This window comes from Diospyros lotus, chromosome 2 (assembly GCF_014633365.1).
Source record: "Diospyros lotus cultivar Yz01 chromosome 2, ASM1463336v1, whole genome shotgun sequence".
NCBI lineage: Eukaryota > Viridiplantae > Streptophyta > Magnoliopsida > Ericales > Ebenaceae > Diospyros > Diospyros lotus.
This window is the reverse complement of record NC_068339.1, coordinates 18,479,949-18,504,693: the sequence shown is the minus strand read 5'-3', so window position 1 is coordinate 18,504,693 and position 24,745 is coordinate 18,479,949. Positions and strand designations below refer to the sequence as shown.

The 24,745-nt window shown below is 31.8% G+C and overlaps 1 protein-coding gene across 1 annotated transcript in view; it reads right to left on the bottom strand.

Annotated features, from left to right (window-relative positions):
- Positions 1 to 23,421, bottom strand: part of LOC127794087 (phospholipase A1-IIgamma-like) — a 75,573-nt gene extending 52,152 nt beyond the window's left edge. The window contains exon 1 of the mRNA XM_052324979.1: positions 22,807 to 23,421. Coding sequence (XP_052180939.1) covers positions 22,807 to 23,373 — 567 coding nt within the window. The 5' untranslated portion in view covers positions 23,374 to 23,421. The remainder of the gene's footprint in view (positions 1 to 22,806) is intronic.
- Between the last annotated feature and the right edge of the window lie 1,324 nt (positions 23,422 to 24,745).

Sequence of the window (24,745 nt, the reverse complement as noted above, 5' to 3'; positions counted from 1 at the left end):
CCTGGTTGACTAAGGTATAGGCTCTGTCGTCCAACAATATGCTTGTTTATGTCTTGGTCGACTAAGCTATAAGCTTGGTCGACTAATAGTGCATATATTATGACTTGGTCGACTAACTCCATAAGTCTGTCGACAGAAGGATAGCCTTGGTTAACTAAGTACCATGCCTATTTTTATCTTGGTCGACTAAGTGTCTTGATATTTTTATGACTTGGTCGACCAACCTATTTTTTCTGTCAACTAAGCTTATTATTTTATTTGATTCTATCGACCAACTATTTTTATCTGTTGACTAAGTTTCTTTTGCAGAAATCATAACTGCTAGTTTTGCCGCATTAAATGCTCGGCCAACCACCCCAACGGCTCAATTTTGAATTTTTCCACCATCAACTGTATATATGTGGTTGAAGACATGTTGAAGCTTTTAGAGAACATTTATTACTGTCACATGCCGAGCATTCACTTTGTATTCACACTTTCAATTTGTACTCCCTCTTGTTTTTCATTTCGAGGCTTTGCATTCAATTGTTTCATTCATTAACAGGCTCGCATTTATTGTAGAGAGGGTTTGTACTAAGAGTTTTTAACTCTTAGATTTATTTTCATTGTATTCGTTACAGTTTACCTAGCGTAAGCTAGATGGCCCATTCAAGTGGGAGGTGTGTAAATTTCCTGATTGCGGACTAGAGCACCTACTTGGTTTGAGTAAGGGGTTGATAGTGAATTTATTTCAAAATTCTTAATGGGAAGCTAAGGTAGTGGATTAGGCTTGGAAAGCCGAGCCATTATAAATCATCGTCTCTTGTGCGTATTCTCTGTTTATTTTTTCCCTTTAATTTTAACATTTCTATATTCCTTTCTTAATTTGTACATTTAACCTCTCATTGAAAAGGATTTAATATTTTTATTCTCAAGACGAGATTGTCTTTTTACGGTTGATATCTCATCGTGCCATTATAAGGTTTTGAGATTTAACGAAGCCGTGGTCTTCACAGATGACATCTCTGTTTATCAAAAGAATTTTTAAGAGAATAAATTTTCAATTCACCCCCCTCTTGGTGTGTGTGCACCATAGCATTTCAATCCTATCGACATTTACTGTTATTAGTTTTTTTTTTTACTCATTTTAATTTTAAGTTATCTATTTTTTCTTATGCTAAGCTCAAACTTTTAAGTCATTGAAAGTTAGATGAGTAATTTCCTTTGTTTCTCTTTTTGGTTCTCAAGATAGGTGTTTATCGAATGATAGCTATAAAAACTCATATGAATATTCAAATGATTTGAAAATCCAAATGGGTATATGTTACGATTTGAAAATAAGCCTAGAATAGTTATCATAGATTATAAAATTTATGAGGCAATGATTTTAGCATAGCATCAAAATTGCCTAATATTGAAGAATTGGCATATGTACATATATATATATAGTCTTTCTCAAAAGAAAATATATGAAAAGAAATCAACCAAGTCAAAAGCTAAAATGCAAAAAAAATAAGTCTCCAATATTCTCAAAAATGTTCTTGGTCCGTAGAAAAACCATTAAGTAAAAATCTTTGAGAATCAGAAAAGATAATTAGTACAAATATATGTAGATGATATAATTTTTAGATCAACTAATGATAGGTTGTGCAAAGAATTTTATACTATGGTATAAGCAAAATTTGAGATGATCATGGTAGGAGAACTAAACTATTTCCTAGGACTGCAAATCAAGCAACTAAAGGTGATAAACTCGTAATTTTATAATTTTATTCTTCTAACATTTAGTTTATTTAACATGTTTTAGGTCTTATAGTGCTTGTTTGCAATAATATTTTATATATAAGACATTAGTGGCAAAGTTTAATAAATTATGTTTAAAAAATAAAAAATGAAAAAATAAAAATAAATCTCACACATTTTTATTTATTATTTATTATTATTTTCTTATATGTATAAATGTTATATATTAGTTTTGTAGGAAAGATAATGAAGAATTGGAGCAAAAGTGAAGCAGAAGCCTTCGTGAGAAATTAACACTACAAGAATTTCGGATTTTAGCGACAGAATATTTCCGTCGCTAAATCCAAAAATCCGTCCCTAAATCAATTTAGCGACGGATTAGCGACGGATTTTTCCGGTTGCTGAAACAATCGTCGCTATATTTTTTTGCGACAGATCCGTCGCCAATTTAGCGACGGATTAGCGACGGAAAATTTTCCGTCGCTAAATGTATTTTTTTTAAATTTAGCGAGAGAAATTTTGGTCACTATTTTTTAAAAAAAAATTATTAAAAAAAATTAAAATTTATTTTAGCGACGGAATATTCCGTCGCTATTTTTAAAATTTAATTTTTTTTAATAATTTTTTTAATTTTTAAATATAAAATTAAAAAATGTTAGCGACGGAATATAATCCGTCGCTAACTCATATTTATAAATAAAAAAAATAAAAAATAAAAAAAATATTTACACTACAATCTGACAAATATAAAATTATTAAAAATATATAATTAATTAATACTTAAATATTTAAACTTTAAATATAATCAAAAATAGAATAAAATTATAATACTAACAAACACTTCTAATAATTGACTGAAAATAAATAAAATAACACACACAAAAAAAAGAAAAAAGCATACAAAATATATGAACAGCAAAAAAAATCTAAAAAATAAAAAATAAAATAAATATCTAAAAAATAAACATCTGAAAATACGTTAAATTTACTTAAATTAAACTAAGCTGCAAACAAATTTTAAAAATAAAAAATAAAATAAATATCTACAAAATAAAAAATAAAAAATTAACATTTTATTTACAAAATAAAAAATAAAAAATTAACCTGGGCAAGGGCGAGGGTGAGAGGCTGCAACGCGGGCGAGGGCGAGGGGCTGCAACGCGGGCTAGGGTGAGGGGCAGCGAGCGAGCAAGCGAGAGATAAGGGCGATGCAGCAAGCGAGAGCAATGGCGAGACAGCGAGGGCGAGGCCGCGAGCGAGAGGCGAGATCGAGTGAGGGCGAAACAGGGACCGAGAGCGAGAGAGCGATGGCGAGACAGCTAGGGCGAGGGCGAGGCCACGAGCGAGGGCAAAGCAGCGAGGGAGAGCGAGAGCGAGAGCGATGGCGAGACAGCAAGGGTGAGGGCGCGAGCGAGAGCGAGACAGCAAGCGAAAGGCGAGGACGAGCGAGGGCGAAGCAGCGACTGAGAGCGAGAACGAGACAGCGACCGAGAGGCGAGGTCGAGCGAGGGCGAAGCAACGACCCAGAGCGAGAGCGAGACAACGATGGCGAGACAGCGAGGGCGAGGCCGCGAGCGAGAGGTGAGATCGAGCGAGAGCGGGGGGAAGGCGAGGCAGAGAGCGAAAGCGGGGGCGAGGACGGGGGCGAGAAGCTAGAGAGAGGTAGAGAAAGAGAGAGGGTTAGAGATTTGAGGGAGGGGGGACTTAGGGTTTTTGGGGGGGAAGGGAGGGGAAGGGGAAGGGGGAGGGGGGATTTGGTTATGAAAGAGGCGGGGGAGTTTCCCGCCTCTTCAATTTTTTTTTTAATATTTATTAATTAAATAAAAAATAATATAATTTATAAAAATAATTATTTAATTGATAAAAATAATGTAATTTAAATAAAATTTTATTATTCAATAATTTAAATAGAATATTATTGTAATTATCTAAAAATTTAATTATATTATAAATCGAATAATTATAATAAATTAATTTTATATATTGAATTATTTATTAATAGTTTGTTATCTTAAAAAATTAATTTTTTTTATAAATAAAAATTATACTAAACGAATTTCAAATTGCTGAATTTCATCTATATCTCAAAAATAAAATTAAAGAGTATAAATAATAAAGCGATATATTTATTTTTTTCTTGGTCAACATTAATGTTTTATACATAACACTTAAAATTAAAAAATAAAAATTAACCCCTATAATTTTTTTATAGTATAACTATTAAGGAGGAAACCATTCCATATCTTCGTTCGAAAATCATTCCGAACTTATCTTGTTATCTTAATCAACACATTTCACTTCCCTAATTGTTTATTATGAATGACTTAATTGTATATTTAATTGTGTTACAATGTCTATATATTAGATAGTGACATATGATATTGTTTTAAGACACAATGTCATCCATATATTATGGTTTTAAACTTTTTAGTTTAGCAAAAAATTCTCCTATTTATAAAGAAAAAGAAATTGACAAATAGCTCCTAAACACCTTCTTATATAATGTAATCCCTCAATATTGTTTTATTTTTATGATTTCTAAAATTTAAAATAAAGAAAATTTCAATAATATTATGATTTTTAAACTTTTTATTTATTTTTCAAATATAGTGTTTGTTTACATTTTGAACACATTTAATAAATATTACGGTCTTGTACACAATGTCATTCATATATTATAGTTTTAAACTTTTTAGTTTAGCAAAAAATTCTCCTATTTATAAAGAAAAAGAAATTGACAAATAACTCCTAAACACCTTCTTATATAATGTAATCCCTCAATATTGTTTTATTTTTATGATTTCTAAAATTTAAAATAAAGAAAATTTCAATAATATTATGATTTTTAAACTTTTTATTTATTTTTCAAATATAGTGTTTATTTACATTTTGAACACATTTAATAAATATTACAGTCTTGTACACAATGTCATTCATATATTATAGTTTTACACTTTTTAGTTTTGCAAAAAATTCTCCTCTTTATAAAAAATAAGAAATTGACAAATAGCTCCTAGACACCTTTTTATATAATGTAATTCCTCAATATTGTTTTATTTTTATGATTTCTAAAATTTAAAATAAAGAAAATTTCAATAATATTATGATTTTTAAATTTTTTATTTATTTTTCAAATGTAGTTTTGTTTATATTTTGTACACATTTAATAAATATTACAAATAATTAATTATTATATATTTAATATATTTTTTATTTTATACACATGAAATATATTAATTGATAAAGTTAGAATTTAGCAATATTATAATTTTTAATATTAATATATTTATTTAAATTTTATAAATTAATTTTTTTATATTCATCTCATGTTTAAATGTATATTTAATTTTTTATAAAATTTAAATATTTAAATATTTAAATATTCATCCCAAATTTAAATATTTATAAATTAATTGAATAAAAAAAATTAAAAATTAAAGTGACGAATTGTCCTAGCTTTAATTTTTTTATTTAAAAAAATTTTAATTTTAAATTTTTTATTATAAAATTGAGCGACGAAAATCTATTTCCGTCGCTAAATTTTAATAATAAAAAATTTAAAATTAAAATTTTATTTTAATTATTTAAATTAATATTAAATTTAATTTTTTATTTTTAAATTTTGCCACGGAATATATTTTCCGTCGCTAAAATTAGTGACAGAAAAAAATTCTGTCGCTATATAAATTTTTTTTGTTTTTTTATTATTATTAAAATTTAGCGACGGAAAATTATTTCCGTCGCTAAAAAAATATTTTTTTTTATTTTTTTATTTTTTTAGCGACGGAAAAATATTCCGTCGCTAAAATTCGTTGCTAATTCTAAAAAAAAAAAAAATTAATCCATCACAAATCCGTCGCAAAATAGTGACGGAAATGTCCGTCGCTAAAAATCCGTCGCTAAATCCCGTTTTTCTTGTAGTGTAAAGTCCTAATTGCAATTGGAACATGGAGGCCAAATAGAATATTATAATAAATTGAATTGAAGGCCCAATGAATTCACGTGCAATTGGAAAGAAGAAATTGAAGTGGGCCATGAAAATTGGAGGGCTTGCCATGCGCTGCACATTAAGAGGCAGCAGCAGTGGAGATTCAGGAAATTAAGAGGAACAGAGAGAAGCGGCGGAAGTAGCATTGCAGAACGGACGTCTCTCTTCTTCTCCCAGAGGAATAAGAAGAATAAGAGGGAGGAAAAACAAAGAGGGTCAATGAGCCTAGACCCAATACCCCAGAGAAATCAATATGCAAGTCGCTACTTGGAACCTGAAGGGGTTAAATCAGGCCCCTAAGCAGTGGGAGATGAGGTCGTTTATTTCCAATTATAAAGTGTCGATTGTGGCCATTTTAGAGACGTGTGTTCGTGAAAGGCAGGTTGGGGAGATTTCCCAGCTTATTATGCCTTTCTGGAATTAGGTATTCAATTATAATGTCTGTGAAGGGGGGCGTATTTGGATAGGCTATGATTTATTTGTCCTTAACCTAGTTGTCTTGAATAGATCTGAGCAGTTCATTCATGTGAGAGTCACGGGCCCAAGGATTAGCACTCATTTTTTCCTTTCTTGCATTTATGCTAGTAAAAAGGAAATGGATCAAGCTTGTTTGTGGAACTTTCTTAGGGGAGCGGGGATGTCGTAGTTAATAATCCCTAGCTCATCTTAGGTGATTTCAATGTATGTTGCAACAGCTCTGAGATGAGAGGTGGTAACACCTATACGTCTTTGGGGATGCACAGATTTAATGATTTTATTTCCTCTATTTCAATTTAGGATTTGGTCTTCAGTGGGCCGAAATTGACTTGGAACAATAAGAGGTCCAGAAAGGCTTGTATTTTTAGAAAATTAGATAGAGCCCTGGTTAATGATGACTACCTTGCTCGATATTCGGATAGCAAGGCTACTTTAATCTCTTGTAACCAGGGATTTCTGATCATAGCGCCATGGTGGTATTCTTATCAGGAAATCTTCAAAATTCTGGGAGTCCTTTTAGGTTGATGAATCATCTTGTAAATCATCCTCTCTTTTTAGATAGGATGGCTGCTAGTTGGAGCACCAAGGTGAATGGGGGTTCTATGTTTAGGGTAGTGAATAAGCTTAAAGCGATTAAAGATGCAATGAAGACCCTTAATCGATCTAATGGTCATATCTTAGAGAATGTATTGGAGCTTCGTGATAGATTGCGTAGGCTTCAGCAAGTTGTGCATGATAACCCCCATAAACCTATTTTCTGCCAACAAGAACTTGACTTAACCAAGGAATATATGGCAGGTCTTGAACAAGAATTTGATTTTTTTAGCCTCCGTGCCAGGATCAAGTGGTTTGTTGTAGAGGATCGTTATCCCGTTATTTCTTCCAATCTATGCTTGCTCGGAGGAATCAACACTGCATCATTAGCCTCTAGAGAGAGGATGGCACAGATGCATATCCAAAAAGGAAGTTGCAAGTATTATAGTTTCCTATCTCTAGAACCTTTTAGGTTAAAGTACGCTTTCATCTCCTTTGCACCTTGAGGATGTTGTCCATTTTATTGAGAAGCGCTTGTCTCAGGACCAATGGGGTGGACTTATCACTGAGATTTCAGCTGAAGAAGTTAAGAGAGCACTTTTCAGTATGGGTGATGACAAAGCCCCTAGGATAGATGGTTTTAATGTTAAATTTTTTCGAAAACCTTGGGAGATTGTGGGCCCCGATATGGTGGAGGCGATCTGTGGTTTCTTCTCCACGAGTCGTCTATTGAGGCAACTGAATGTGACTGTCATCAATCTCATTCCCAAGGTCCCTCACCCTAAATTGCCATCGCAATTTCGTCCTTTCTCTTGTTGTAATGTGTCCTATACAAAGTCATTACCAAGATACCGGCCAATAGAATTAAGCTGGTGCTTTCTGGCTTACTTGAGACCATGAGAGGTTATCCGTTTCTCTCTATCTCTTTCTCTCAAAAGTCAAACTGTAAAGTTACCTCACTAATCACCCAAAACTCACAAGTCACACCTCACATTTATTACTACAGGTCTCCAGCAATAGGGATGGGGCTGGTAGTCCTACAATTCGATGGCCGGAGGCAATTCTTCTAAGTTGACCCATCAATTTTTTTGCCCCCCCCCCCCCCCCCCCTTTTTGGGGGCCCCAGGTATAGGTCACTATGCCTAAAGTTGACCTTGAGCCCATCCATAAACCCTATAAAAGCCACACTCACAAACAAAAGGATTCAATCTTACCTGAAAAAAAAAATAAAAAAAAAAGTAGCTAGTTTAAACATGAAGACGGAATCTGCCATAAATGAGGAAAGGCCAAGCCTTGCAATGAGTGGGGGATGTGGATAGAGGCCAAATGAGTCCAAATAGAGGTTTGGATCTAATAAACAAGTTGAGAGCGGGGGAACGCTCACTATCACGAAAGCATTGATTATTACGCTCTTGCTATAGGAAATGAATAGACGCTTGCAGGGTAAGACGAGTAGCCATAAACCACGGCAATAAATAGACACTTGTTGTTGGCAATATTATTACTTATGCATTGACTTTGCAAAGACATGTTTTTATTAAATGAGTCATTATGTTTTGTTTTCAGCTTAAATTAGTCATTGTATTTTAAAAATGTCAAACAAATTACTGTATTTTAAAAACCTACAAACTTTAAAAAACATTTAAGAGCAGTGTTAAATTGGGTATTGTAATTTAAACAAAAAGACAACTACAAACTTTTTGAGGTTCTTCAGATATGAATTTCGACTCTGTATAGTATTTATTTGGATTGGAGATAAACTTGACAATGTTAATAGAACTAAAATTTTATTGAATGATGTTAAAAAAAAATCTAACATAATAACTAACATAATCCCGATATTGACCAAATTGATATTAAGTTTAACTGTACAGTAATTTATTTTACCTTTTTAGAATGCAATAACCAAATTATCTCTAGAGTTAAAATACAGTAATAACTTATTGAACATTTCATCATAAATTTATTACATAATATTAACTCATAATTTGTCAATTCCAAATGTTATGTAGTTTAGAAAATATAGTTTTAATTAACAAAATTAAGTTTATTTCTATCCCTAAAATTAAATCAGGTGGTTTTACTCCTTGCTTTTGGAGAGATTTTTCGCTTGCAAATATCATTTTCTTTTACCAGCCAAGAAATATAACTTCGTTACTTGAATTAAACAAGGGGTACATGAGTCACAGGGCAATATAGATAGACAACAAACAAACAACATTTTTTTTTTCTAAAAAGTTTAAGCCTTAGGGATTAAGGCGCTAAACCCTAAACTCCTTTCAACAAACAAACAACATAAAAAGCCCAAAAACTGGACTAAAAACACAGGAAAAGAAAATCAAGGGAAGACTACACAACATGAAGACACAAGCAAGCACGAATACATAAAAGTTAACAAACAGCCCACAAAGAAAACTTCCTTTCAAATACCAAGCTTTGCAAGATCACATATCGTGAAAACCATTTTGCTTCTCTGAGGGCATAAACAAATTGGACATCACCAATGTAGTAAAGATTGTTGTCATTAAAGAAACTCCAAGGCTTCCGAGGCTTCAAATGAGAATTAAGTAACCAAGAGATAATAGCAAGCTTCATAGATGACGAGCTAGGGTTTGTCAGGCAAATCAGTCTAGCATTGAACTAGACCTAATTTGATTTGATTTGGTATTTAAAGTTAGCCCTTTAACAAAATTTTGATTTATTTTATAATTTTTCACACATTACACTCAGACCCATTAATTTCTTCGTAAATTCACATTTTATTTCTCTTGGATTTTTCTTGAAGTCTAATAATTTTTCAGATTACCACTGAACCTCTTTCCGGATCTAATTTTAATTAATTTAAAAATTAATTCTCCAATATCCAAAATTTTTAAAATTTTGGAATATTACAACAAACTTTAATTCCACTTCCTTCTTGGCATTGCATTATTGGATAAACTGATACCTCGTATCTTCATGCCTACTTCAATCACATGAAATACTAAATTCTTAGTAATTATTTTTGCAGACTTGTTATCAATACATATCTATGTAATTTCCTTTTGTAATAAAGGAAGTTCCTTTAACAATTTTCTATGCCAAATAGCATGGCAAGAACATGTACTTAGATTCACAAGTAAAAAGTGTGATAACAGATTGATTCTTCAAATTCCATCCCATGAAAAACACAAATCCAATGATGTTCATCTATCATCAACAATCCCAGCAAGATCATTATCACAAACTCCCACAAACTTGAAGTAATTAGCAGATGAAAAACTAATACTTTATGATTGATTGCAATTGTATCCCAATTTTCAATTTAGTTATGTTTTGAGAATTACTTCAATTTGTGCCTAATACTTTAAAATTAATTGCAATTGTATCTCAATTTGCTTTAGCATGTGCCTCTACTGACGTGACAAGATGAAATGGCATGCTAATGTGTAGTCTTAATGCTAACTCATCAAGACAACCCATTCAAAACTTTGAAAGAGTGCCATTTGGAACCCAAAATAAACCTAAACTATACCATGTTTTAGGATTAAATCAAAATTTTCGAACAGTGAAACCTGGAAGTTGTCTCAAAGGGATCTTTGGGAACTGGCGGCACTCTGCCGACCGATGAAAATGATGATGGAGTGTCTTTGGGGACCATGAAGTTGCCCCCGACACCAATCGTTTGAGATTTGAGAGCATGCTCTTTCAAGTACCTTCTTTAAATTACAATTTTTAAGCTAAGCATTTCCTTTTGAGGCAAGATGGTACCTTCTATAAATTGCATTTTTTAATCATTCTTCCTTGTCTTTGCCAACATATCTTTTTCATTTTTAGGCAAGATGGTTTCATTTTATGGTGTCTTGTATCCTTTATCTACAATTTCTCAAGCATGTTGCAAGCCAAACAATGCCTTGTTGCGGAAAAACTCTACAAAACAATGGGTTAGTACTCAATTGAAAACAAACCAAAACAACCGAATGCAAGAACAAATCAAGACAGAAAAATAAACTCCCTATTTCGGCTACAATGGTAGTCACGAAGACCGCTTCAAGGCTCGGATCTAGGCTCATTCAATCACCACTTAGATAACACCAACAAATAGGGACACCAAGCCACAAGGGAGCCCGAACCCCCCCAAGAATCGAAACCCTTAAACCCACGCAAGTCTCTCAGCCAAGCACACGGACACCCCCTCTCTTGCCAAAGCACCACACAGGTTTAACAAGCAATGGAGTCCACACAGGAGCAACAAGGATCACTAAGATGATGGGTCGAACCTATGGCCAAGAAGAACTTCCCCAAAAAGAGAGCCACCAATCGGCTAAATAGAGGACACGAGCCTCGATGAAGTATCAACCAAGAACCCACAAGGAAAGGGGCAACCTCCAACATGGGAATGAGTATCCGATCGAGATGGAAAGAAAACCCGAGAGGATCGACCATCAATGGAAAGGAAAATTGGCCGAGAGAGGGAAACAAGAGAGAGAACACAATAGGCCGCCACACATAGGGCACAAAAGGGGAAAATATCCCTTTTATATTAACGGCCTAGGGCACAAGAGAAAATGGGCTAAGAGGGTAATGGGCTTGGGCTTGGGCTTCATGGGCTTCCTCCCTCCCTTGAGCAAATGGGCCAAGACCCATTTCTCCTCCAAAGGGAGGGTTAAGGGCTTATGGCCCGACTTCTATTTGGGCTACCAATAAGGGTGTTTGAACCGTTGCTTCAATTCCAGGCTGAAGCCTATGAAGCTAACCTGAACCATCGTCATCGCCTTGAGCCTTATTAGGAAACACAAAACCCGATAGCCTTCATGTGGAGACACCAATTATCATTGTTCTCTTCGGTAAGGTGATTGAGGAAATTAAAATCAAAACAAGTCTTGTTTGCCATCTCTACAATCTACCGAACAAGGCTTTGATGATACCACTTTATTGGAAGAGAAAGAGTATATGGAAGAGGTTAAAGTTTTCCATTCAATATCAATCTAAACTCCAAGTTAATCCCATTCATGTAACTACATGCATCTCTTTAGTCTCCAAACTAACCCCATTCATGTATTAACCCAAACATGAATCACACTTAATACTGATAAATGTACAACTAAAGCAAAGAACATTAACTCATGCATTTGACTTTTACAAGCAAAAGACCCATGCGCATGGACATGATAAAATTTATAAAATTATTAATTTAGACAATGGTCTTTTAGATAGCAAGATCTAGGGAAAACCCAAGCTTTGGTTTGAATTGACGTGTGGCAAGTGATGGTGATCTAGTGTAGAAGGTGTATGATCTTGAATCTCCAACTATGGCTTGGTAGTAACCAAATTTTTCATTTGTGGTGGCACTATTTTGCTCTAGCTAGATGCTAGTTGCCATCATGTCTTTCATACTTACCAGCATCGCTCCACCCTCTTTGTTGTGATTACTCCATGTCTTTGTTAGTGAGAGAGACTTCCATTGTCCCTTGAAAATCACCATCATTGGTTCTCGTGTCACCACCATTACCATGCCTGTGCGACGCCACCTCAATTATCAATACTTGGTTACCTCCACCATTGTGGTTGGAGACTGCTAGATATGGAGTCTTTATTTAACTAAATCTAGTGCTTTTGACCAAATGTGGCTTAGAGTATATAAGCGAGTTGTTGTGGCGAAGATACTTTACAAATTTGTAGTGGTATTGACAACTTGGCGATAAGGAGAAGCAATAAGCTATGGCAACAAGAAGTTGAACAAGCATCTTTGAAATTGGTTGTTTGTTAAAAAGGTAATTTTGTTGTTAACATAACAAAATCTATGTTAAAATCCTCACCCAAAGTTAAAACTAAAAATTATGTGATCAAAGATCTTTCATAAAAACATAAAATTTGATGGACAAGGAACGTTTTGCTTTAACTAGCTCCTTGGATTGGTGGAAAAAAAAAATTAAAAAGGTATCTCGACTTTCCTTCTTCCACAAAAACTTAGAATTTTTGTTTGGTGGATGACAACCAATTTTCTTTCAGCCAATTTAAATCACCAAATTTCAATTATATATCTGTTCAAATTGCTTATTATGTGGTGAGATAGTAGAGATGGTTGAGCATATTTTTTTGTATAGTGCTCAATGATTTTGGAGGTTTGGCATGTAATTGGGTTTAGCCTTATGAACTTCGATTCTAGAATTGGTTTGGAACTTTAACGAGAATGGAACGTCAATTAGTTTAGTGTTATTTTTTACTTGTTGGCATTTATGGTTCATGCAAAATCGGTTATCTACTTGATGGTATGGCTGCAAATGTGTCAACTCTTGTTGAGTTTGCCAAAAGTTATCTAAAGGATTTTGGAAAGACACAAATTACATCACAATCATATATGGCTGCAAATGGCATGTTTGGGCTCCTTTTTCTCAGTCGTTGGCAACCAGCTTTGTTTGGTGATTATAAGCTCGACTTTGATATGGGGTTATGTACGTGACTGTGGTCTACTAGTATGTAGGCCTATGTTCATGATCATAATAGTGTTCTCTTAACTTCTCTTATTGCTTGAACACAACAATAAATTGATAAAGTGGAAATATTGTTGCTAGGCCATTTGAATTTGCAAGGAAGAAAACAGTCAAAGGGCGTGGAGAAGTCCTCGTGCAATGACTCCGATGCTTAAGTCAGACACTAAGAATACTGAAAAGTTGAAGCAATATCAAAGACGTGTTTTTTCTATAATGAAAGCCTGCTTATTTATGGCAGTATGGAGTAATCCTATGTCCATCAGGATTAGAACTCTTATAGATAATGCTCATTTCTTACATATGATTTGTATCCTCTTGGAGGAATTTTCGGGTGTCGAAGTTATCATCGTTTGCGCATTACGTGGGACCCTTCCTCGTTTGCTAGGAAATGGTTTGGTGGCCTTCAGCGCGATAATCTCGTGTCAGTAGTCTCAGGCGCAACAATCTCGTGTCGACAGTCTCAAGCATGACAATCTCAATAAGACATCGAGATGTTCTCAGGTGTGGGAGACCGTCAGTCGCAGTCTCTCGTCTTTTAATAAGACATCTCTCTACCACTACTTTAAATGATAAACATATATATTTGTATACATTAATGAGAGTTCATGGTTATATAATATATATATATATACATATATAATTTGGATCTAAGATCATGAATTTGAAACCAAAGTCAAAGTTGGACATCCCACTCACTCACTCCTATTTTCTTAATCCCTTTCCTACAACAATCCAAGACCATAGCTTTAACCTTCAACATTCTCTAATTTGAAATGACCAAATCTCTATTTGCCCAAATATGTACCGTCATAGGTTGCTCAAATAATTAGCACTCTGTTTATACCCTATTTCTACTCCTTATTTTGGTTGACTACATAAATGACTATTAACTCTTCTTAATTATCTTTTCTCACGACCATGAATATGATCTCTACATACAACCATAAGAATGTTGAAGATCTAAAAAGATAGATGAACTACCTTATTTTTACTAATCTTAATAGGCCTTCAGATCCTAGGATTCGTCTTAAATCATGGTGCTCCTCTCATTGAAGTTCAACTAATCGCTACCTAAAATTTGTATCTACCAGATTCAGAACTTTGATTGGAGAATTGGATATTTCTACAAAGTTATTTGCATTAGTAGGTAGCATATCTTTGTTTCTTTACAACCCTTTTCAATTGGCCCAAATAACTTTTATGGTTGGTGAGTATCTCGGGGTTGGCTATACCACAATGAACTTTGGATGATCAAAGCTAGCAAAATTGACGGTTCCTCTTTCCCCTTAGGGCTATGTTCTTCGGCTTTTCTGATGGCCTCCAACAAGCCAGTTTTCCTTTCTCTCCTGAGTTAATCGACTTAGTACCTTGGAGTTAACAGTGAAATCATTGTGCTTCTCCCATTGAAATTCAACTATCAATTACCTAAAATTCACTACCATAAAAACGACATTTAGCGACGGAAATATCCGTCGCTAAAACATCAAAATCTGTGACAACACAAATTAGCGACGGAATCAGTGACAGAACAATTCGTTGCTAATTAAAAAAATAAAAAATAAAAAATATTTAAAAATTTAAAATTATTTTATCGACGAAAAGTTTTCCATCGCTAAAACATAATAAAAAAATTAAACAATAAAAAAAATTAAAATAAATTAGAATTAGTGATGGAAAAGGTTCCGTTGCTGACTTTTATTTAAAAAAAATAATTAATCCAACATGGAGGACACGTGCGCGTGCCTCTACGCGCCCAGTGGCACACCCTTAAGTCGCCATGTGTACGTTGGGATTAATTTCCCAATGCAACTCCTTTCCTTCCCCTCCTTAGTTTTGGATCCCTAGTCCCTCGCGTTTTCGATCCTTGGTTCCGAGAGAGGGCGCGCGCACGTGTGCGATCGTCCAAGCTGCAAGCCTTCTTATTACATATACTGGATATATTAATTATATACTATATTTAACTGCCAGTCTTTTTAATTTTATTATAAATTAATATTTTAATTTTTAATTTTTTTAATTATAAATTACTACTTAAAAAAATAAATGTTGTAAATTTTTCACTCAACTAATATACCAATTAAATGTTGTAATTAATTAATCACTTAAATATTTAAGCTTTATTTGATTAAAAATTAGTTTAATACATATTTGTTCTTATAAATTTTACAATATCATTCAATTTACATATTTTGGATTGTAAATAAAATACATAAAATTTGTATACTAAAGAATTTTAATTTTTATTTAAACTTTGTTTAGTACATAATTAATAAATTTGATTTTTTATTAATTTTTTTCTTTTTTAGAGATGGGGTTGTCCGGTCGCTAAAGTTTCTAATTATTAATTTTATTTTTTTAATTATTTAGCGACGGAATATTCTATCGCTAAATAATTTTTATTTAACTAAATAAAAATTAAAAATTCAGCGACGGGGTCACTCCTCTCGCTAAAAATAAAAAAAAAATTAAATACAAAATGAAAATTCAGCGACGGGGTCACAGTTGTCGCTAAAAAATAAAAAAATAAATAAAAATTGAAAATTCAGTGACGGGGTCACAACAGTCGCTAAAAAATAAAAAAAAATTCAACGACGAGGTCACTCCCGTCGCTAAAAAATAAAAATAAATAAATAAAAATTAAACATTCAGCGACGGGGTCACTCTCGTTGCTAAAAAATAAAAAAAATAAATAAAAATTGAAAATTCAGCAACAGGGTCACTCCCATTGCTAAAAAATAAAAAAAATTAAATAAAAAAGAAAAATTCAGCTACGGGGTCACTCCCATCGCTAAAAAATAAAAAATAAATAAATAAAAATTAAACATTCAGCGATGAGGTCACTTGAGTCACTAAAAAATTAAATAAATTAAATAAAAATTAAAAATTCAGCGACGAGGTCACTCTCATAGATAAAAAATAAATAAATAAAAATTGAAAATTCAGCGACGGGTCTCTCCCGTGGCTAAAAAATAAAAAAAATATGAAAAAAAATAATAAAATAAAAAATTTTAATTATTTAGTGATGGAATATTCTATCGCTAAATTTAAAATTTTAATAAAAAATATTAAAAATATTTAGCGACAGAATATTCCGTCGCTAGATTTAAAAAAAATAAAAAATTTGGTGACGGAATATCCGTCACTGAGACGTCTCTAATTAGCGACGGAATCCGTCACTAAATTACAAATTTTTTGTAGTGATTTGTATCTACTAGATTTAGAGTTTTAATGGAAGAATTGAACTTTTTTAGAAGGTTTTTTGCACTAGTATGTAGCATATGTTTATTCCTTTACTACCCTTTTCATTTGGCCGAAAGAACTTTTATGGCTACCTACGAAGCATTAAACTATTCATATCAAAGAGTGCAATGACCTTTAATGGTCATTTATAGCTACACTTTGGGTCTTTAGAGCTAGCTTGAATAGCTCCTTCTCATGAATTTTGATCTATGTGTTTGAATCAAAATTTAGCGACGAAGTGGCGCCCCATTAAGCCCACCACGTGTACGTTGGGATTAATTTCCCAGCGCAACTCCTTTCCTTCCCCTCCTTAGTTTTGATACCTGGTCCCTTGCATGAGAGTACGTGCGCGACCGTCCAAGCTGCAAGCCTTCTTATTACATATATTAATTATATACTATATTTAGTTGCTAATCATTTTAATTTTATTATAAATTAATATTTTAATTTTTAATTTTTTTAATTCATAAATTACTACTTAAAAAAATAAATGTTGTAAATTTTTCACTCAACTAATACACCAGTTAAATGTTGTAATTAATTAATCTCTTAAATATTTAAGCTTTATTTGATTAAAAATTAGTTTAATACATATTTGTTATTATAAATTTTACAATATCATATCATTTTACATATTTTGGATTGTAAATAAAATACATAAAATTTGTATACTAAAGAATTTTAATTTTTATTTAATCTTTGTGTAGTACATAATTAATAAATTTTATTTTTTATTAATTTTTTTCTTTTTTAGAGATCGGGTTGTCTCGTGGCTAAAGTTTCTAATTATTAATTTTTTTTAATTATTTAGCGACGAAATATTCCTTTGCTAAATAATTTTAATTTAACTAAATAAAAATCAAAAATTCAGCGATGGGGTCATTCCTGTTGCTAAAAATAAAAAAAAAATTAAATACAAAATGAAAATTCAACGACGGGGTCACAGCTATTGCTAAAAAGTAAAAAAAAATTGAAAATTCAACGACGGGGTCACAACCGTCACTAAAAAATAAATAAATAAATAAAAAATAAAAATTCAACGACGAGGTCACTCACGTCGCTAGAAAATAAAAATAAATAAATAAAAATTAAACATTCAGTGACGGGGTCACTCCCGTTGCTAAAAAATAAATAAAAATTGAAAATTCAGCGATAGGGTCACTCCCATCGCTAAAAAATAAAAAAAAATTAAGTAAAAAAGAAAAATTCAGCTATGGGTCACTCTCGTCGCTAAAAAATAAATAAATAAATAAATAAAAATTAAACATTCAACGATGAGGTCACTCCAGTCGCTAAAAAATTAAATAAAAATTAAAAATTCAGTGACAGGGTTACTCTCGTAGATAAAAAATAAATAAATAAATAAATAAAAATTGAAAATTCAGCGATGGGTCTCTCCCGTCGCTAAAAAGGTAAAAAAATTAAATAAAATATGAAAATTCAACAACGGGGTCACCCCGTCGCAAAAAAATAAAAATAAAATAAAAAATTTTAATTATTTAGTGACGAAATATTCTATTGCTAAATTTAAAATTTTAATAAAAAATATTAAAAATATTTAGTTACAGAATATTCCGTCTCTAGATTTAAAAAAAATAAAAAATTTGGCGACGGAATATCCGTCACTGAGACGTCTCTAATTAGCGACGGAATCCGTCACTAAATTACAATTTTTTTGTAGTGATTTGTATCTACTAGATTTAGAGTTTTAATGGAAGAATTGGACATTTTTAGAAGGTTTTTTGCACTATTATGTAGCATATGTTTATTCCTTTACTACCCCTTTCATTTGGCCGAAAGAACTTTTATGGCTACCTACGAAGCATTAAACTGTTCATATCAAAGAGTGCAATGACCTTTAATGGTCATTTATAGCTATACTTTGGGTCTTTAGAGCTAGCTTGAATAGCCCCTTCTCATGAATTTTGATCCATGTGTTTGAATCAAAATTTAGCGGCGAAAAATTTTCCGTCGCTGAATATCAATTAAAAAAATTAAACTTTAAAATAAATTAGAATCAACGACGAAAAAGGTTCTGTCGCTAATCAACGACAAAAACAGTTCTGTCGCTAACATTTATTTAAAAAAAATAATTAATCCCATCGGGCGGACAAATGCGTGATCCTCTACACGCCAAGTGGCGCCCCATTAAGCCGCCACGTACACATTGGGATTAATTTCCCACCGCAACTCCTTTCCTTCCCCTCCTTAGTTTCGATACCTAGTCCCTTGCGTGAGAGCGCGCGCGTGACCGTCCAAGCTGCAAGCCTTCTTATTACATATATTGCATATATTAATTATATACTATATTTAATTGCTTATCATTTTAATTTTATTATAAATTAATATTTTAAATTTTAAATTTTTTAATTCATAAATTAGTACTTAAAAAAATAAATGTTGTAAATTTTTCACTCAACTAATATACCAGTTAAATGTTGTAATTAATTAATCTCTTAAATATTTAAGTTTTATTTGATTAAAAATTAGTTTAATACATATTTTTTATTATAAATTTTACAAAATCATATCAATTTACATATTTTGGTTTGTAAATAAAATACATAAAATTTGTATACTAAAGAATTTTAATTTTTATTTAATCTTTGTTCAATACATAATTAATAATTTTTTTATTAATTTTTTTCTTTTTTACAGGGTTGTCCCATCGCTAAAGTTTCTAATTATTAATTTATTTTTTTAATTATTTAGTGATAGAATATTCCCAACGCAACTCTTTTCCTTCCCCTCCTTTGTGCAATCCGTGGTCCCTTCCTTTTTCGATCCCTAGTCCCTCGCGCGCGTGCGACCGTCCAAGCAGCAAGCCTTCTTATTACATATACTGCATATATTAATTATATACTATATTTAACTGCCAGTCATTTTAATTTTATTATAAATTAATCTTTAAAATTTTAAAATTTTTAATTCTTAAATTAATACTTATAAAAATAAATGTTGTAAATTTTTCACTCAACTAATATACCACTTAAATGTTGTAATTAATTAATCTCTTAAATATTTAAGTTTTATTTGATTAAAAATTAGTTTAATACATATTTTTTATTATAAATTTTACAAAATCATATCAATTTACATATTTTGGTTTGTAAATAAAATACATAAAATTTGTATACTAAAGAATTTTAATTTTTATTTAATCTTTGTTCAATACATAATTAATAATTTTTTTATTAATTTTTTTCTTTTTTACAGGGTCGTCCCATCGCTAAAGTTTCTAATTATTAATTTATTTTTTTAATTATTTAGTGATAGAATATTCCCAACGCAACTCTTTTCCTTCCCCTCCTTTGTGCAATCCGTGGTCCCTTGCTTTTTCGATCCCTAGTCCCTTGCGCGCGTGCGACCGTCCAAGCAGCAAGCCTTCTTACTACATATACTGCATATATTAATTATATACTATATTTAACTGCCAGTCATTTTAATTTTATTATAAATTAATCTTTAAAATTTTAAAATTTTTAATTCTTAAATTAATACTTATAAAAATAAATGTTGTAAAATTTTCACTCAACTAATATACCAGTTAAATGTTGTAATTAATTAATCTCTTAAATAGTTAAGTTTTATTTGATTAAAAATTAGTTTAATACATATTTGTTTTTTATAAATTTTACAATATCATATCAATTTACATATTTTGGTTTGTAAATAAAATACATAAAATTCTATACTAAAGAATTTTTAATTTTTATTTAATCTTTGTTTAATACATAATTAATAAATTTTATTTTTTATTAATTTTTTTCTTATTTAGCAACGAGGTTGTCTTGTTGCTAATGTTTCTAATTATTAATTTATTTTTTTAATTATTTAGCGATGGAATATTTTGTCGCTAAATAATTTTAATTTCATTAAATAAAAATTAAAAATTTAGAAACGGGTCACGCTCGTCACTAAAAAATAAAAAATAAATTAAATAAAAAATAAAAATTCAGCGACCGTTCACACCCATGGCTAAAAAGGAAAAAAAATAAAAATTAAAAATTCAGCGATGGAGTCACTCCCGTCGGTAAAAAATAAAAAAATTAAATAAAAATTGAAAATTCAGCAACGGGGTCACTCCCGTCGCTAAAAAATAAAAAAATTAAATAAAAAATAAAAATTCAGGGACGAGGTCACTCTCATTGCTAAAAAGTAAAAAATAAATAAATAAAAATTAAAAATTCAACGACGGGGTCACTCCCGTTGCTAAAAAATAAAAAAAAAAATTAACCCCGTTGCTAAAAATTAAAAAACAATTAAATAAAAGTTGAAAATTCAGCGATAGGGTCACTCCCATCACTAAAAAATAAATAATTAAAAATTAAAAATTCAGCGATGGGTCTCTCTTGTCGCTAAAAAATAAAAATTAAATTAAATAAAAAATAAAAATTTAGCAACAGGGTCACCTCATCGCTAAAAGATAAAAAATAATAATATTTTTTAATTATTTAACAACGAAAAAATTAAAAATTTTAATAATAAAATATTTAGTGACGGAATATTCCATCACTAATTTTGTCGCTAAATTTAAAAAAACATATAAAATTTGGTGATGGAATATCCGTCATTGAGACGTCTCTAATTAGCGATAGAATCTGTCACTAAATTAGGAATTTTTTGTAGTGATTTGTATCTACTGGATTCAGAGTTTTAATGGAAGTATTGGACATTTTTAGAAGGTTTTTTGCACTAATATGTAGCATATGTTTATTCCTTCACTACCCCTTTCATTTTGCCCAAAGAAATTTATTGCTACATACGGAGCATTAGACTATTCATATCAAAGAGTGCAATGACCTGTAATGGTTATTTATAGCTACACTTTGGGTCTTTAAAGCTAGCTTGAATAGCCCCTTCTCATGAATTTTGATCTATGTGTTTGGATTAGTTCGTCCATTTGGCCACTAAGGTTAGTGAATGGAATAGTTGAATTGCTTTGTTGGGACAATTCTACCTATGTTTGAGATGCTTGATTTCACATATTTTTTGATTGGAGAATTGCCTTCTTATATTAACCCTTTTGAGACATAGTTGTATTTTAATTTGCCTAGCTCTAATAGTTGTTTCTATAGTGGCTTTTGTCTAAAGTATATTCTTATTTGCCTTTAATTATGATTGGCCTTTTATATTTGAATATTATGGTTTGCAGCCCCTTAGATCCTTAATTATTTTGTAATGCCTTTGGCTATGTCCATTTCTAGTTATTTTGCTAGGCCAAAAGAGGGAAAAAAAAAGACATACATTTTTAGTTTTTGCCATGTATAATACAAAATTCAATAAAAAAAACAACACAAGAAGCTCAAGAAGTCAAGATTGACAACAATTAGTACTAAACATTGCAAGTTGAATGTGTTTGCGAAAGATCAAAGGTCATTAAACAAATGAATTAATTAAATTAATGAATTTACTAATTTATCACAACTTAATGGATGAATTAAACCTATCACAAACAAAGCATATGTACACTTAAAAGTGAATCAAATGGAAACAAAGCTCTAGAATCTTTTTAACCGTATGACAGTATTTAGAAATCATCATCTGGCTCATGGTCTATAAACTTCCAAGAGCCATCCATTTGCTGAACCATGCCATCGTTTTTCACGTGCCACCATGAGCTAGGCACATGATATTTGTCCTTCAAAGCATCTAGTGATTTGTTAACCAGGGCATAATCGCGCTTAATCTCTGAGTTGAACCCTCCTTTTGATCCTTTTGTACCTGCAACGCCATGCATATAAGCCTCCAAGTTGTGCCAAGTCACTAGATTTCCTGGCCTCTTCAAATATTTTGACTTGGTAGTATCAATCTTTAGTTCTTGCCCCACCTTTGAGTAACCAATCGACGGATACTTTGGAACAATATCTAAGGCATTACTGATACGCAGAACTCGAAGATCCTTCAACCCAGAGAAAAGCTCTTTGAAGCCTGAATCCCCAACTCGAGGACTTGCAAACACGAAGGCGGTTACGGGAAAATCCTTGTTCAATCCGTTAGCAACTATGTCAACTGCATTTAGGGTTGCAACTGCTGCTCCCAAGCTGTGGCCCACTACGGTTATGCTTATCTCTTCATTCTTGTATTCTTCCACTAGTCTTCTAACTTCACCAAGGACCTGAAACAATATTTTACGAGAAACCAAACTATTAGCCCAGTTGTGGCTGCTAGACAAATTATCTTCTATTATGCTACGTTAATTTATGCTTTTATGTGTACGTATATAAGAATGTGGGTATAATAACTTTAAGTTCATATTCCTTAAAAATTATATTTAAATATGTTAATTTCTGATATTCCCTCAACTTAAAATTGGTGCACCGGACAAGCATGACTATAAATTCATATGTAAATAGGCTCGAAAGCAATTACCTGATCTCTGGCACTAGTCTTGTTAAACTTTGAATTTGGGTCACTTGAAGTGTAGATAGAGTGCCATCCTTGATGCACCTTAGGGTCATGTTCCTTTCCAAGAATTTCTGAAGCCGAGACTGGAAGAAATTCAAAATCATTAACCCATTCCAGAATCTCAATTGTTCCTCTCCAAGCAATCACAATATCTCTCCTCCCCAAAGCAGCCTTCCCTGCATCTGTGGCCACTGCAACATACCCCATCCAGTTGGAATCTTTCCATGCACCAAAAACTGGAGTTTTTGCCATTGCATAAAAATATTTGGTCACAGTGTACTTGAAGGGATTCCCTTGCTCTAGGCCGACTCTGGCAAAGAGGTTCTTTCTTGCGTATCGGTAGCTTCCTTGGAATTTGGAGTCGTCTGAGGAGATGAAATTGTCGTAAGTAGCTTGTGCCATCTCTCCGTAGTGGATTATGTATCGTCGGAGATCATTGTCTAGATCATCCAAGAGGCCGTTCCAGTTATCTTCACCGCTAAGAAGCCTCCATCTTTTGGCAATACCACTGCTGCTGCTAACGCCATTCATCTTTCTTTTTATACTATATTGTTTGCTTTCTGAGAAAATGAATGTAGAAATTTGAACGAACTTGAATGTACATGGTGGGTTGGGTGGGTTGCATGGTTCTTATACTGAACTGGAGTTGTGCAGTGTTGACATTGTCCACTGAATTTCTTCTATACATTCAATCTTTCCAGTGGATGGATAGAATGGTAGGTTTGACATTTTCCGCAGGTCAACTTCCAGTCTTCCATTACTTTTATTTTGAGTCCTTCAAATGAAATAGGCTTGACGTGGTCTTCAACACATCACATTTGACCTTCTTGTCTATTTATTTTTAAGCCTTTTTGTTAAAGCTTCCGAAACTGCAATTCTCATTCTTATAATGTCAAGAATGAATTAATTACATCACATAATATTTGTAAATATTATGTGATGAGAGGCTATTGGAAATAATAATAAAATAAATAGAAATTGGGAAGTTGTTGAGAGGCTATTGGAAATATTTATACACTCCGTCTATGTAATATAATATTTATCCTTTTTAAATAAATATAATAATTATTATTAGTACAAAAACGTCATAAAATTAAAAGTCAAGTGTAATGAGTATTATTTTTTATGTATGTGTATATAGAGTTTTGATATAAAAACTTCTAAGTTTATTATATTCAATAAAAAATAAATAAAATAAAATAAAATGAATCACCATTACACCTTCTAGATGATTTTCTTATATATCTTTAAAAAAAATCTCAATTCATATAACTATATATTATGAACAAAAATAGACCACAATAGTTTATATCAATCAAAATCGTTGTATTGTGGTCCTTTTTTTTCATAATATTTATTTTAAGAATTTATCTTTAAAAAAAATAAGATTATTCCATTTAAATGCATGAATCTTAGTTGCCTAGAAGCCACATGCAATGAACATATGTTGATTAACCCATGCCCGCCCAGATTGGAATATATTAATAACACTACAAACACTTAGACAACAAATTATTTTTTAGGCATTTTGCCTCCAATTAAAGACATTTATTTACAAGAAAAAGTTATTTGTCTTTAAAGATAATTAGAGGCATTTAGTAAATTAATTTGCCTCTAAAATAGTATTATCTGGTGGCTGAAGTAACTAAAGTTCATAAGATTTAGAGTCCAAATTTTTGGTTCGGCTTTTTTCTATCTATCATTAGGCTATAACACTATTAGTATTATCTTTTATTATTAAATATAGGGCTAATAGAAGTAAAATGTCGAACCTTATAGCGCTTTTACAATTTAATCCAAATATTTCAATTTTGTCAATTAACTCCCGATTTGGTCAATTGGTTGCAATTTTATTTACGATCCAAATCCAATTCAAGAGGTGTGTGCACTCGATGACGTGGCA